This window comes from Hemitrygon akajei, chromosome 10, assembly GCF_048418815.1.
Source record: "Hemitrygon akajei chromosome 10, sHemAka1.3, whole genome shotgun sequence".
NCBI classification, from domain to species: domain Eukaryota; kingdom Metazoa; phylum Chordata; class Chondrichthyes; order Myliobatiformes; family Dasyatidae; genus Hemitrygon; species Hemitrygon akajei.
In genome coordinates this window covers 41094320-41109252 of record NC_133133.1, presented here as the reverse complement: position 1 = coordinate 41109252, position 14933 = coordinate 41094320, and the positions used below count along the sequence as shown (strand labels likewise).

Here is a 14933-nt window from a genome sequence, read left to right as displayed (position 1 = left end):
GGTGGAAAAGATCGTGGCTGTGCTTAATTTTTCAAGGATTGCCAACTTCACCATTACAACATTGTGGTTGTACATATACAAAATCCAAGCACAGAGATGCTAATCCATCCAGGCATAGACAAGTAATGGGAGACCATTTCTTTAAAATCTTGAATGTCGACAGGGAGTAGCTGCATTGGCAAAACAAATTGAGAATGGGATGGAAAATATATCATTTCCTTCACAGGTGTAATACTGGAAAGGGTGGAACAGGATCTCAATGTTGTTTAGGACCCAAAAGGGTCTCAATTCTTTGTCAAGATTCAAAAGGTATGATGGTGATCCCCGTTATGATACACTGCCTACAGAGATGAATAGTTATTGGTAGTCTGATAATTCAATTCCAAATGTTGCTCTGGACTCAACAACTTCATATAGATTCTGTTCCCATAACTGTGATTTTAACCAATTCAGCAATGTTTAATATATAGAAAGTTTCTAAAAGAATTTTAAAATTATCAGTTTTAGATTTTGAACACTTAGATAATCGGAAAATAGAGCCGTGAATCAGTGCAGTCATTCATGTTTGCTTACCAATTTCCTGGTAGTGTTGGTATCAGACTTTATAAAGGTATATTTATTCAGAATTACCAGCCGTCTGTGGAAAAAAAATAAAGTCAAGTTAAATGAAGGATACCTCATCATAAACTGCTTTACAGCAATGACTTCAGAGGCACACAAGACCCCACCTGCTAGTTCTCTATAAATTGGGACTCGTTTGCACAGTAAGGATAGAATGTCACTGAGAGCCACAGGAGTCAGCGAGACATCCCCCACTTTACATTATTCCCTCTTGCTTTGACTTTGCTGTGGTATAGCAATAAGTTTACTCTCAAGGGACACCAAAAGAAGCCTTTATTATTATTTTGTATCCATTTTCAATCAGGGCTCATTGAACAATAATCAGAAATCAAAGTCAGGGCAAAGTCCAATTCTGTTATAATTAACTTAACGAAGATAAGATAACCCAGCACAGATCAAAGAAAATTTGTACTTTTCTGCTCTACATCACCCTTTGGTAATCAGCACCCACTAGTCATCTGAATACACTTTTGTGAGAAGTGCATGAATTGGGTGGATTTATTTTCAAAACATAATCCATGGTGAAAGACCTATTTTCTAAGGAAAAGGAGAGAAATTCAAGTATTAACTTCCTGAATACTCTGTGCTCTCAGAAAAGGAACATAAATTTTACTCATGCCCCTTTCTCTTCCAGTTTCTATCTTTATCCCTTTGGCCTCCTGCAGGTTATTTCTGATCCCGATTTTTCAAATAACCAACTTTAATGAGCTAACCCACTCAAATGGATAATTGAATAATTATTTTCTGCCATTTTAGTTTGTCTTGTCAGCCATACTTTTGATAATGGGGGGGGGGGGGGAAGAGGAAGAAGGTGGTGATTACGTTCTTCAGCACCTCCTTTTGCACAAAGCAAAGCCCAGCAATGCAGCACTCAAAAATTGTGAAGAATCCCAAAGGTTCAAGAGCTCACGATGGTTGACGAGCCTGTTAGCTGATTACAAATGCTAGAAAAATTGGTTTTGATACAAAGTGGTACTTCCTGATTCAAACACTCATCAGATCCCTGGACATATGGGACTAATACACCCTCGATTAGAAGTGAATATGATATCTATAGATGGTGTCTCACTCACTAGGTACTTCCACCAGCACCTGATTGACTGAGGAAGCCCTTATGAAGTCCTTAGTGGATGAAGCACTCCTGGAGTGGAATTTAGTGCCTCCAGAAACAATAGCATGTGGATTGACATTTTAGAAACACTGCATAAATAAAATGTATCAGAAATTTGAGTATATACTACACAAAATGTCTCACCCATTTGAAACAGAACATAGAACAACACAGCACAGGAACAGGCCCTTCAGCCCATGATAAAAACTCAATAAAAAAACAAAATCAATCCCTCCTACCTACACAATGTCCTTATCCCTCTATCTTCTTAATATTCATGTGGCTCATGGTTAAATTTTGCCAAGCTCACAACCCAATGATCTATGTGAGTTTTCCAAAGGGGAAGTAACGGCTGAAAACACACAACTGCCTCAGGGACCTTTGGCATTTTCGGTAGCTCCTCATTGCACTGATAAATAACTCAGCTCTTTGACACACAGACCTAAAACAAGTGCTCCTGCACATGGTGCACCTCAGCCAAGTCTGTGGGCAAGGCAGCAGCACCCAGTAACCAGTTAATAAAAGTGAGATGCTTATCAGTGCAGAGACATGCTCACGCCATGATCTGAAGGACATGCGTAAGTGCCCTGTTAAGCCTGTCAAAGTTAATTTACAGCATGCAGACTAGGCTGAGAGATGATGATCGAGGAATAGATATCGCCTTAAGCATCGTGCACAGGTGCTGCTGATTTTTGACCATTTTCATTTGGCTGAGACCATCCCCTATTGGTAAACAGATGATACAGGAATATTAATCATAAATAAACCTCAGAATATAATACCACTGCAAATTAACAGACATCGGATTTCAACATAATTGATGTGAATTATTTGCTGACTGCAGAGGAGAGGTGCCTTGTGACAAAGCCACAGCATAAAGGAAGAAGTAGACTTTGCTTAGATCAAGATTAAAAAACTGAACTAGTCTCCTGATACAGAAGTACATAGAAATAGACCATAATAACAAAAACTGCAAATTATCCGATTAAAACTGGAGACGTGGTCGATGAGATGCACAGACACATACGAATATTGAAATCTTAGCACTAACAAAGAGCAGCTGCACAAAGACAACACAAAAACAACTGCAGATCCTGCGAAACTGAAGTAAAAAGAATCACTATCCGAATCAGGTTTTATTACCACTGAGACACGTCATAAAATTGGCTGTCTTGTGGCAGCAGTAGAGTGAAAGCCAAAATATACAATAGGCTACAAAAAATGAGGATGTGGGAACACATCACTCCCATACTAGCTGCTATGCGTTGGCCTCCTGTATTTTTTTTTAAATGATTTTCAAGCTCTCTTACTTGTTTTTCAAGCTCTTAATGGTCTAGGACATCACCAAAACATTTTTTTATAATCTCAGGTCTTCTTGCACCGACCTCAAAAATATAAACAATCTCCTTCAAAAGATAATTGGCAGGTCAGCTCCTAAACTTAAATTCAATACCTAAAACTAGAAGGAGCAGACTCCATTGATGCTTTTAACCACCACCTCAAAATCTATTTATTTAATCTTGCTTTTAACTAACATCTTTTTGTCTTTTATTTTCATGTTTGTATTTTTTCCCATTGCAAAGTATTTTGAACATTGTCTGTATGAAAAGTGTTCTATAAATAAAGTTATTATTATTATTGTAAACTAAATAAATAGTTCGAGGAGAATAGTGAGGCAGCGTTCAAGGACTGTTCAAAAAGCAGACGGTAGAGGGGAAGAAGCCATTCCTAAAACACTGAGTGTGGGTCTTCAGATAGATCTTCTGAGATGTTGATGCCCAGGGACTTGAAGCTGCTCACCGTTTCCACTGCTAACCCTTCAGTGAAGATGGATGTGGGTTCATCCAAATTCCCCTTCCTGAAGTCTGCACTAAATTCCTTGGTCTCGCTGACATTGAGTGCAAGGTTGCTACTGCCGCACCACCCAGGTCGATCTAATTCCTGTGCACCTCCTCGGAGATTCTACCAACAGTGGTGTCATCGGCCAGTTTACAGTACGTGCTGGAATACAGTCAGCATGTCAGGCAGTAATTTAGAGACAAAGGTTCAGGGATCACAAGTGAGACAGTCTGACTTTCATTTCATTAAATTATTGACTGTTTTATGAATAATAATAATAAATTCATTATCCCACCCGAATTCTGACTAAAATCACTCCAAACACCATTACATTCTTGCTTCAGTCAGATGTCTGAGACTCTGGTTTGAAGCAAGTGCCTTATGAATGAAGGAAAATCAAGAACCAACGATGTGATTATATGTTTTAATGTGGAGGTAGAGAAGCCCCTCTTGATTGGCTAAGTACAAGCTCACAGGATTAGCTCGGGGTACTGACCCACTAGCTGAACATGGATATTTGGCACTGAACACTTGAAAAATATCCACCCGCCATAGTAGTGCTGCAGTAATTTTCTTCTCCTGCCAAAGACCGACCACACAGCAGATGTCATTGACACCAGGAAAGTAAATCATTTGGGTACCCATCACTAATAACCACTTGCTACCTTGGTCCCAATGCACAACTGCTCTCCAATAACAATTACTGATAGTAATCGCCTTGGATCTGGAGTACTTGAAATCATTTGTGGAACTAGTTTCATTCAATATACTTGAGAATAGTTGCATTTTCAGAGAAGCCCCAGACACCTCAGGCTCTCTAAAGAATATAGCAAAAGTCCTTCTGCAATGAGTGAGATAAAGGGAAGAAGCCAATTTGGCATGTAGCTAAAACAACCTACGTGCAAACCAATTTAGCAGAAGTACAAGAAATGGTCAAGGCAGGCAAACATACCACACAAGGCAACTCAGTGCAAGGAACAGGATCATGATATTATTATGCATGCATTAATCACACTTTCCAATTATACTCCTGGATAATTACGGTGCCTATATAAACTTTTCACCCTGCACCCTTTGGGAGTTTTCATGTTTTATTGTTTTACAACATTGAATCACAGTGGATTTAATTTGGCTTTTTTGACACTGACCAACAGAAAAACAACACTTTTTCATGTCAAAGTGAAAACAGATCTCTACACCAGTGATCTCAATTAATCACAAACATAAAACACAAAATAATTGATTGTATATGTATTTATCCCTTTTAATATGACACACCAAATCATCACTGGTTTTAGAAGTCACATAATTAAATTAAAAGGCGATCTATTTTTGGAGACCTGTGTGCAATCAAGGTGTTTCAATTGATTGTAGTAAAAATACACCTGTATCTGGAAGGTCCAACTCCTGGTGAGTCAGTATCCTGGCAAAAGCTACATCATGAAGATGAAAGAACACTCCAAGCAACTCCACGAAAAGATTATTGAAAAGCACAAGTCAAGAGATGGATACAAGAAAATTTCCAAGTCACTAAATATCCCTTGGACTACAGTTGTCAATTATCAAGAAATGGAAAGAATATGGCACAGCTGTAAATCTTCCTATAGCAGGCCATCCTCAAAAACTGAGTGACTGTGCAAGAAGGGGACGAGTGAGGGAGGCCACCAAGAGACCTAGGACAACTCTGGAGGAGTTACAAGCTTCAGTGGCTGAGATAGGAGAGACTACGCATACAACAATTGTTGCCTGGTGCTTCACCAGTCGCAACTTTATGGGAGAGTGGCAAAGAGAAAGTCACTGTTGGAAAAAAAACTCACATGGAATCTCAGCTAGAGTTTGCCAGAAGGCATGTGGGAGACACTGAAGTCAGCTGGAAGAAGGTTCTGAAGAAACCAAAATTGTGCTTGTTGGCCATCAGACTAAATAATATGTTTGGCATATCGAAAACATACCATCCCTACTGTGAAGCATAGTGGTGACTGCATCACGCTGTGGGGATACTTCACTGCAGCAGGCCCTGGAAGGCTTGTGAAGGTACAGGGTAAAATGAATGTAGCAAAATAAAGGGAAATCCTGGAGGAAAACCTAATGCAGTCTGCAAGGGAACTGCGACTTGGGAGAAGATTTGTTTTCCAGCAAGACAGCAACCCCAAGCATTAAGCCAAAGATACACAGGAATAGCTTTTTTAAAAAAAACAAAGTTAATGTCCTGGAGTGGTCAAGTCAGAGTCCAGACCTCAATCCAATTGAGAATTTGTGGCTGGACTTGAAAAGGGCTGTTCACTTACGATCCCCATGCGTAAGCAGTTTTGTATAGAAGAATGGGGAAAAACTGCTGTGACCAGATGTGCAAAATTGATAGAGACCTATCACACAGACTCAAGAGTGTAATTGCTGGCAAAGGTGCATCTACTAAATACTGACTTGAAGGGGGTGAATGCTTAAGCAATCAATTATTTTGTGCTTTATATTTGTAATTACTTTAGATCACTTTGTAGAGATCAGTTTTCACTTTGACGTGAAAGAGTATTTTCAGTTGATCAGTGTCAAAAAATAACAAATCAAATCCATGATAATCCAATGTTGTAAAACAATTAAGCACAAAAGCTTTCAAGGGAGGGGGAACACTTTTTATATGCACTGTATATCTGAAAATCTATGACTTTCCCTTGCATTTTGTTGAAGTGCTTACTAACAATGCCAAAAGGGTCTTTATTTTAGTCTTATGTTGAATCGTCCCACTGAAAGTCTCACTTGGAAGCTTAACTGCTTGGAGCACTCATTCAGAGTGATAGTTTGGGCTAATGAAAGGTCATTCCCACTTCTTGTGAAACTCAATGAAGCAGAAGGCAAACTTTGGCACCAGCAAACCTCAACTTTCATGCTCTCTGAGAGAAGGAAGCTTTGCTGATACTGAGGAAGGAGACCAGGCACAGCAGAGAGATGAGGAAGTGTGGGAGCAGCTGCAGTTGCAAATTCCTTATTATATTTTGAACTGATCCCATGACACTCACATTGTCTGTCAGCAAATTCTAACGTGAAGCCACCTCAAACTCACCACATTCATTGAAAGTCACATGTAAACTCCACTCCTCAACCACCTGTTCCAATATCTCTTCCTCTTTTCCTCCTCCAGATAAATCAGAAGAGGAAGAAAAAATATCTAACCCACCAATAATTCATGGCATGTAGCTTCAGTACCTCCACAGCACTGGGCAAAATCTACACCAGAGAAATGGCATTAGGTGATCCATGTTAAGCAAGTAAACAAGAGCATAAGGTTGACAAAGACACATCCAATGGCTTTGTTAATCAGTTATTTGCTAATTTAATTCTTCATTGTACATTATGATATATTGATTTGATTACCTTAATATATATTTTTGTTGATCTTCAATAATAATCAATAAAAAAGATTTTAAAAATGAAATGCAAAGAGAGCATGATCTAGGTGGTGGAGGTCCCTGATGATGGACGTTGCTTTCCTGTGACAATGCTCTGTGTAGATGTGCTCAGTGGTGCATTACTCATAATGTATGGACTTGACCATAAACAGAAGAGATACTGCAGATGCTGGAAATCCAGAACAGCACACACAAAATGCTGGAGGAACTCAGCAAGTTAGGCAGCTTCTATGGAAATGAACAAACAGGTGAAGTTTCAGACTGAGACCCTTCAAAGGGTCTCATCCTGAAACTTCAACTGTTGATTGAAGACCATAATGCCATAAGATATAGGGGCAGAATTAAGCCATTTGGCCCATCACAGCTACTCTGCCATTTCATCATGGCTGATCTATTTTCCTCTCAGCACAAATCTCCTGCCTTCCCCCATAACTTCATACTCTAGCTAATCAAGAACCCATCAACCTCTGCCTTAAATCCACCCAATGACTTGGCCTCCACAGCCACCTGTAGCAATGAATTTCACAGATTCACCACTCTATGGCTAATGAAATTCTTCCTCATCTCCACTCTAAATGGATGCCCCTTTATTGAGGCTGTCTCCTCTAGTCTCAGACTCTCCCACCATAGGAAACATCTTCTCCACATCCACTCTATCGAGGCCTTTCAACATTCCATAGGTTTCAATGAGATCCCCCTTCATTCTTCTGAATTCCAATGTGTACAGATCCAGAGCCATCAAAAGCTCCTCTTACGATAAGCCTTTCAATCCCAGAGTCATTTTCTGAACCTACTTTGAACCTTCTCCAATATCAGCATATCCTTTCTTCGATAAGGGGCCCAAAACTGCTCACAATACTCCAAATGAGGTCTCATCAATGCCTTATAAAGCCTCAATGTTACATATTTGATTTTATATTCTAGTCCACTCAAAATGAATGCTGACATTGGATTTACCTTGTGCACCAGACTCAACCTATAAATTAACCTTTAGGGAATCCTGCACATGGACTACCAAGTCCCTTTACCCCTCAGATTTCTGAATTTTCTCTCCAATTAGAAGACAGTCTTCGACCAGAATGCATGACCATACACTTTCTGATACTGTATTCCATTTGCCACTTCTTTGCCCATTCTCCAAAACTGTCTGTCCTTCCATAGTTTCTCTGATTCCTCAATACCCTCTGCCCCTCCACTTGTCTTTGTATCATCTGCAAACTTAGCCACAAAGCCATCAAATTCTGTCATTCAAATCATTGACACATAGTTTAAAAAGAATCGATTGCAACACAGACCCCTAAACACCACTGGCAGCCAACCAGAAAAGACTCCTTTTATTCCCATTCTTTGCCTTCTGCCAAACAGCCACTGCTTTATCCATGGTCTCAGCTTGTTATGCAGTCTTATGTGTGGCATCTTGTCAAAGGCCTTCTGAAAATCTGAGTACACAACATCAACAGATTACTACCCCTCCAGCATCATTTTCCTGTGGTCCGATATCTACTCTCATCTCTCTTTTACACTTTGTGTATCTGAAGAATCTTTTGGTATCCTCTTTAATATTATTGACTAGCTTCATATACTTTCATATTCCATCTTTTCATTCTTCATGCCTTTTAGTTGCCTTCTGGTGGTTTTTAAAAGCTTCACAGTCCCTTCACTTACCACTAAGTTTTGCTCAATCGTATGCCCTCTCTTTGTCTCTTATGGTGGTTCTGACTTCTCTTGTCAGTAATGGTTGCGTCATCCTGCCTTTAGAATACTACTTCTTCTTTGGGATGTATCTATCCTGCACCTTCTGAATTGCATCCAATTCTTGCATTGGTACAAGGAGATAACAACAGAGGCATCAACCACGCACTCTGCACCAGGAGGTTCTGTACTTAAGTATGTCATTTGTGCGGAGTGCCAGACGACAATCTTCCAAATCCCACAAGTGTTGTCAATTAAATTCAGCAAAGAAATTTCATATAAAAGATTATGGCATACAAAATAATAACGTGGTACTATTCTGTGGAATTTCTAGCCAGAAACCTTTAGAGGAAAAAAAAGACTAGCCACAATTAAAAAGGTTCACAATAGTTACCTGCACACAGATTTCAAAGAATCCTCGTCAAGAAAAATGTGATCCTTCTTGACCGCTGTGATGTCAATGGGAAACTGGGAGTCTGAAAAGCAAAGGAGAAAATCATTCATCAATTTGTGCCTGACTTACTCCCTCTGCTTAGTTGCAAAAAACTAAACTTGCCTGATCCAGCTATGATTGAAATTTATTCAATCATATCAGGATTTCAACAATCTTTCAGAAGGTAACTCCCTGAAGGAAGGCCCAATTATTTTTCCTTGCAGTCATCAGATTCTGCATGATCCATCAACTTTACCAACATTTTCTCCCTTCTTCAGGTGCTGAAACACACTGAGGTTCAATTTTCAAATCTTCACAGATGAAGACGTGACCATTTTTCACATCAAAGCATCAACAAAGATGACAGTTTTCTAAATACATCAATTATGATCAGTGTTTTAAAGATTCTCTTCTGCAAAAAGAAAGTGTGTTGTATACCTGGATGCATTTGCATCAGATGAAGGGCAAAGTTAGAGGCTTTTTCCCAGGGCTGGAATGGCTGGCACGAGAGGGCACAGTTTTAAGGTGCCCAGAAGTGGGTACAGAGGAGATGTCAGGGGTAAGTTTTTTGCGCAGAGAGTGGTGGGTGCGTGGAGTGGGCTACTGGCAATGGTGGTGGAGGCGGATACAATGGGGTCTTGGAGCTCAGAAAAATAGAGGGCTATAGATGAACCCTTGGTAATTTCCAAGGTAAGGACATGTTTGGCACAACTCTGTGGGCTGAATGGCCTGTATTGTGCTGTAGGTTCTCTATGTTTCTAAGTCAGGGAGTGAACTCCAGTGAATGTTAGCACGGTACACAATTGTAAAAAAGTGCATGGAAAACTCCACTCTCCCCTACCATGTGCTGAGTCAATTATTTAGAGAGAGAACTGTACTATACTTAAAGTGCTTAAGCTGGATTCTCATGGGATCAGTTGGTTATACAACTGTCATCAAAAATCTAAAGAGTAGTAAATGCAGTAAGTAAAGGAATTGTAACTCCATTAATGTCACAGAAATCATTTAAACAGGACCAGTCTTGTTTAGTGCAGTGCAGATGAAAGAGACTGTCTAGTGCAGTTGGTGTCTCAGCATGCGCTGATGAAGTGAGGGAGCAGCATGAACACTGAGCAGCCATGCCAGAGCAGATCTCGAGATAATGAAGGTTGCTTAGTCCGGCAGTGACTAACAACGTCTGAGGAAAACCAAAAGGCCAATATAAGCACAACTTCATTTCTGAGCTTCCAGTTCCCTCCTGCTGCCCCCAACCCAGTTCAACAGAGATTTAACAAGCCCCACTCAACAAAGTCAGGCAGCAATAACTGGAGTTTTTTTTCTGGGATGAAAGTAATTTTCCCAAAGGGAGCAACAACATGTGCTTTCATTGAGGGGCAAGCTGTTAGCCAGAGGGTGAAGGTTGATTAGCAGAGAGGAGATTTGCTAAAGATCATTTCCCAGCATGCTTTACTTCCAGTAATTGTTCCCTGCTGACCCTCCCAGGGTCATTTAAAGTTACTGTCAAACTTTTATTGCACTTCAAATGTTTGCTTTAATTAAATATATAAAGTCCTCACAGAAAAGTTTGAATAGAATTTTAAAACAGGAAGCTCCGTTATAATAGATAATAAATATTGAAAGCAAACGTAGTCGTAGAAGTTAACTATTTGTGAACTTACTTAGTTCTGGTTTATAAGATCTGAAAAAATTGGAGAAGGCACACTGTGCCTTTCAGGGATCTTTATGTCACAATGTATTAGTGCTGGAATCTTAATGCAGCAGATGAAGCAGGAAGACTCTTCTAAGTAATCTACCAATCTAGCTTGGCCCCGGCTTACCTTCACTTCTGCCTTTATCTTTTTAAAAGCAGGTGAACTCTGGCTGCAAATGAGGTAACTCTCCCCAAGACAATGTGGACTGCAAGATTTACTAACAGTGGCTCTGCTGACCTCTTGGAGGCATGGTCCAGGAGGCCTTGTCCAGGTGCTCGAAGATGAGCATGTATGTAGGTCTGCACCCCGAGTAGCACAATAACCTTTAGAAAATACCACATTGACTAAAGGTGGCTGCAGAATTCAACGCAAAGTGTTTAGTGTTCAGGATATGCCCGTAACATCAATCAAGCTTTTGTGTTATAATGGATACTGGGGAGATATAATAGGTTGCAATAAGTCAACTACGTGCCCACCTTTGAGAAATTGGCAAACAAAAAGGCAAGTGCAAAAGCGGTAGTCTAAACCACATTCAACTTTAAGTTATTGAATAAATTATCAAGAGTAAGTGTTTTGTGCAATAATTGTCTATTAATAACATTAAAATTGATTTGGGGGAAGTAACCTTGCCTTTCACAACTTCTTGAAGGAGTTAAGTCGTCTGTGAGACGTCTGAACTCAGATTCACCACTGGTCTTTCGTAAGCTTCAAAAATCCCCCAAAAGCCCTCCAATTTCAACAGAAGAACGACAAAACTTTTTCATCTGTCTGGGATTTCTGCGCATTTTCCATCTGAATTTTCGAATCATGCATGAATCAACTGGCTGACAAAATGAGGGAGGCAAGATGGAAATTCTGAGTTAGGATTTGTATGGGCAAATTAACTAGTTGCTTCATGAACTCATTCGCTGAATGGACTTGGGCTTTACTGACAAGGTTGTTATGTCGTAATTGCACATGGGGAGGTAGTGGAGGGATGCCTGGGACCGTTACCACCCTTGTGGCCTGAAACTATTATGTTACATTTCAGAAATATTCTCTGGGACAAATAAGCGAAGGGCAACAGAAAGGAAAGGAAGAGACACACAGACTGTTATTTGGAGAACAATATCAAACATCCTGGGATAACAAGTGCACCATTGTCCTCATGCAAGTTTATATTTGGTAAATTGAAACAAATTTCTCTCAGTCTTAGGACCACAGTTTCCCATTGGTCCTCTCCCATTCAGAAACCAAATCAAACAAATAAATAAGGAATTAAGAGCACACCCACCTTCGTAGAGCTGTGCATACTGAGGAAATCCTGCTGCCCGCAGCCAATCACATGCATCCTTAGCTTCCTGCTCTGTAATAAAGAGTTCAGTAAATTCATTCTTGGAACAACAACGTTTCACTTTACAGTATCAAAACCGAAGAACAAAATAAGCAAAGTTTTTCACTTACAGAGAGATGCAAGGAGTCTACTGCACAGATCAGATCAATTGGCTTAGCTCACCCTTAGCTCCACACAAGTTCTCCCACTGCCTTTGTCTATTTTCATCAGAATACTCCAACTTTCCTTTATTCACACTCCCCTTCCCCTATATTTAGCTTGTCTTTCATTTGCTCTCTGTCGTTCTGCATTCCTCAGTGAACTGAATTGAATTGACTTTATTTCTTGCATCCTTCACGTACATGAGTAAAAATCCTTATGGTACATCTCCATCTATGTGCAATCACAGTAATTTATAATAACTAGAACTGTCGATGTAATATAGAGTACGCTCAAATCAGCACGAGTTCGTCAGTCTGATGGCCTGGTGGAAGAAGCTGTCCCAGAGCCTGTTGGTCCTGGCTTCTATGCTGCGATACCACTTCCCAGATGGTAGCAGCTGGAATAGATTGTGATTGGGATGGCTTGGTCCCCAATGATCCTATGGGCCCCTTTTACACACCTGTCCTTGTAAATTGAATTGAATTGAATTGAATTTCAGTTTATTGTAATTTAGAAACCACAAATGTAATGCAGTTAAAAAATGAGACAACGTTCCTCCAGAATGATATAACAAAAGCACAAGACAAAACAGACTACACCAGAAAATCCACATAACATTTGGCAATCCCCAAATCCAGAGTCCGAAGAGGCTGCTGCATATTAATGTCGCGCTACCATCTTATCACGTTCCCCGGAAAGGAGCTCCAAATCCACCAGACAAAACAAGACTACCCAGACACACCAAGTCAGGAGACCAACTCTACCACCCAACAAACTAAAGATTAAAGCTACAAGACCCACACAAAACCACAGTTACATATAGTTACAGTTAACATATAGTTACAACAGTGCAGACATTACCATAATTGTTAAAAAAAAACAGACCATGGGCACAGTAAAAATAGTCCAAAGATGTTAAAAGACTATAAGTTGAAAAGAAACCACCACACAGTTTCCACAAGTCCTCAGGGTCCCGATAGACTTGTCATCCCACGCAGGCGACAGAAGGGAATATCCCGGCTATGGACTTCAAGGCACCGCCTGACTCAGCTTCGCAGACGCAGCACACAATGCAAGCGCCCCGACCCCAGCTGACTCCGAGTCCGTCGAACCTCCGAGCCTCTGACCATCCCCTCCGGCACAGCCTTTCCAAGCACCATCCTCTGCCGAGCGCACTACAACGCCCCCACCACCGGCAACGCGACCCCGAGGACTGGGGGCCTGTTCTTCTCAGCAGAGACCCGGACATCACAACAGCAGCAGCAACGAAGAAGGCCTTACCCTGGAGATTTCCAGATGTTCCTCCGTGCTCCCACGTCCGTTTTTCATCAGATTAGGATTGTGCACGGCACCCCGCTTAACAAATAACAGATATCATCTCTGGAGAGGCTGCTGCAAACTGCGTCGCGCCACCGTCTTGGAAGAATCACTCCTGAATAAATGTCCTGAATCATGGGAAGTTCACAACTACAGATGTGGTGGGCTGTCCACACCACTCTGTGCAGAATCCTGCAATTAAGGGAGGTACAGTTCCCATACCAGGCAGTGATGCAGCCAGTCAGGATGCTCTCAATTGTGCCCATGTAGAAAGTTCTTAGGATTTGGGGGCCCATACCAAACTTCCTCAACCGTCTGAGGTGAAAAAGGTGCTGTTAATATTCTTCATCGTGCCCTTAAAAACACACAATATTTTCACTCCTTTCTCGGGACTTGAGCAATTTAGAACACTTTTCCTGTCTAATGCCTGTCTTATGGAACCTTATACTGTTTTAAAGCCAAAACCTTACGATTTCTCTTCTCACCTCCTTTTGCTACTGTGTCAGATTGTACACAGGTTGCAAATTCCCTATTAGCTCTTCAATTGTCCCAACACAAACAATTTTACTACAGAGGAATTGGACTCTTCCTGTCTTAGTGTCGTTGTTGAAAACCAAGATTCCAGACCACTCTGAAGAACATATATAGGTTGGTCTGGGTTGTCAGTATTGTGAACATCAGAGATATCTGACCAACTGATTTTTGCTTGCATGCACAAAATATAGTTAGGTGTGGAGATACTAGTGACTGCACAATGCAATGTAGATAGATCCATCCATACAGGCAGAATGCACAGTAGCGTTTTAAAGAGCACAGGTGGAATTACCACAATCTGCACAAAGATTTACCACAAAAGCCAACAGCTAGGCAATACTATGCGATTAAAGATTTTTGGGATTTTTTTTTATATTTTCTAAGCTTCTCCTCCTAACTGGAGGTGACTGATGCAATTCCAAGACATCGGTCCATCTCGAGCATAATCTCAAATACTGTCCCAGAATGTGCAATCATTGAGGGACAACCACAATGTTCACTTCCCCCAAGGTGCATGGAACTGGGAACGGGATTTTTTTCTTCAGCAAGGGGACCACTACACAGTGGAAACTACAGAGGCAAGAAGTGTGACGGCAGAGGGATTAGGATCTTACCACAATGAAAACCAGTACCCAGAGTCACAGCACAGAAGTAGGAAGGGCTCTGACAAGAAGATTAAAAAAAACAATAAAGGAGTAGAGAAAAGAAGATGCAGTTTAAAAAAAATGGAGACATATATTAGCAGATTCGGAGGTGATAGAATAAATAAAGAAGCACAGGAGCAGTACTAACTTCTTGTCTTTAAGAGTCTGCCGCC

At 40.7% G+C, this 14933-nt stretch overlaps 1 protein-coding gene across 1 annotated transcript in view; it reads right to left on the bottom strand.

Annotated features, from left to right (window-relative positions):
• stard8 (StAR related lipid transfer domain containing 8) overlaps positions 1 to 14933 on the bottom strand; it is a 91570-nt gene that overhangs the window by 35929 nt on the left and 40708 nt on the right. The window contains exons 2-4 of the mRNA XM_073058124.1: positions 12065 to 12136; positions 9062 to 9143; positions 574 to 637 (exon numbers count right to left, since the gene is read on the bottom strand). Coding sequence (XP_072914225.1) covers positions 574 to 637; positions 9062 to 9143; positions 12065 to 12136 — 218 coding nt within the window. The remainder of the gene's footprint in view (positions 1 to 573; positions 638 to 9061; positions 9144 to 12064; positions 12137 to 14933) is intronic.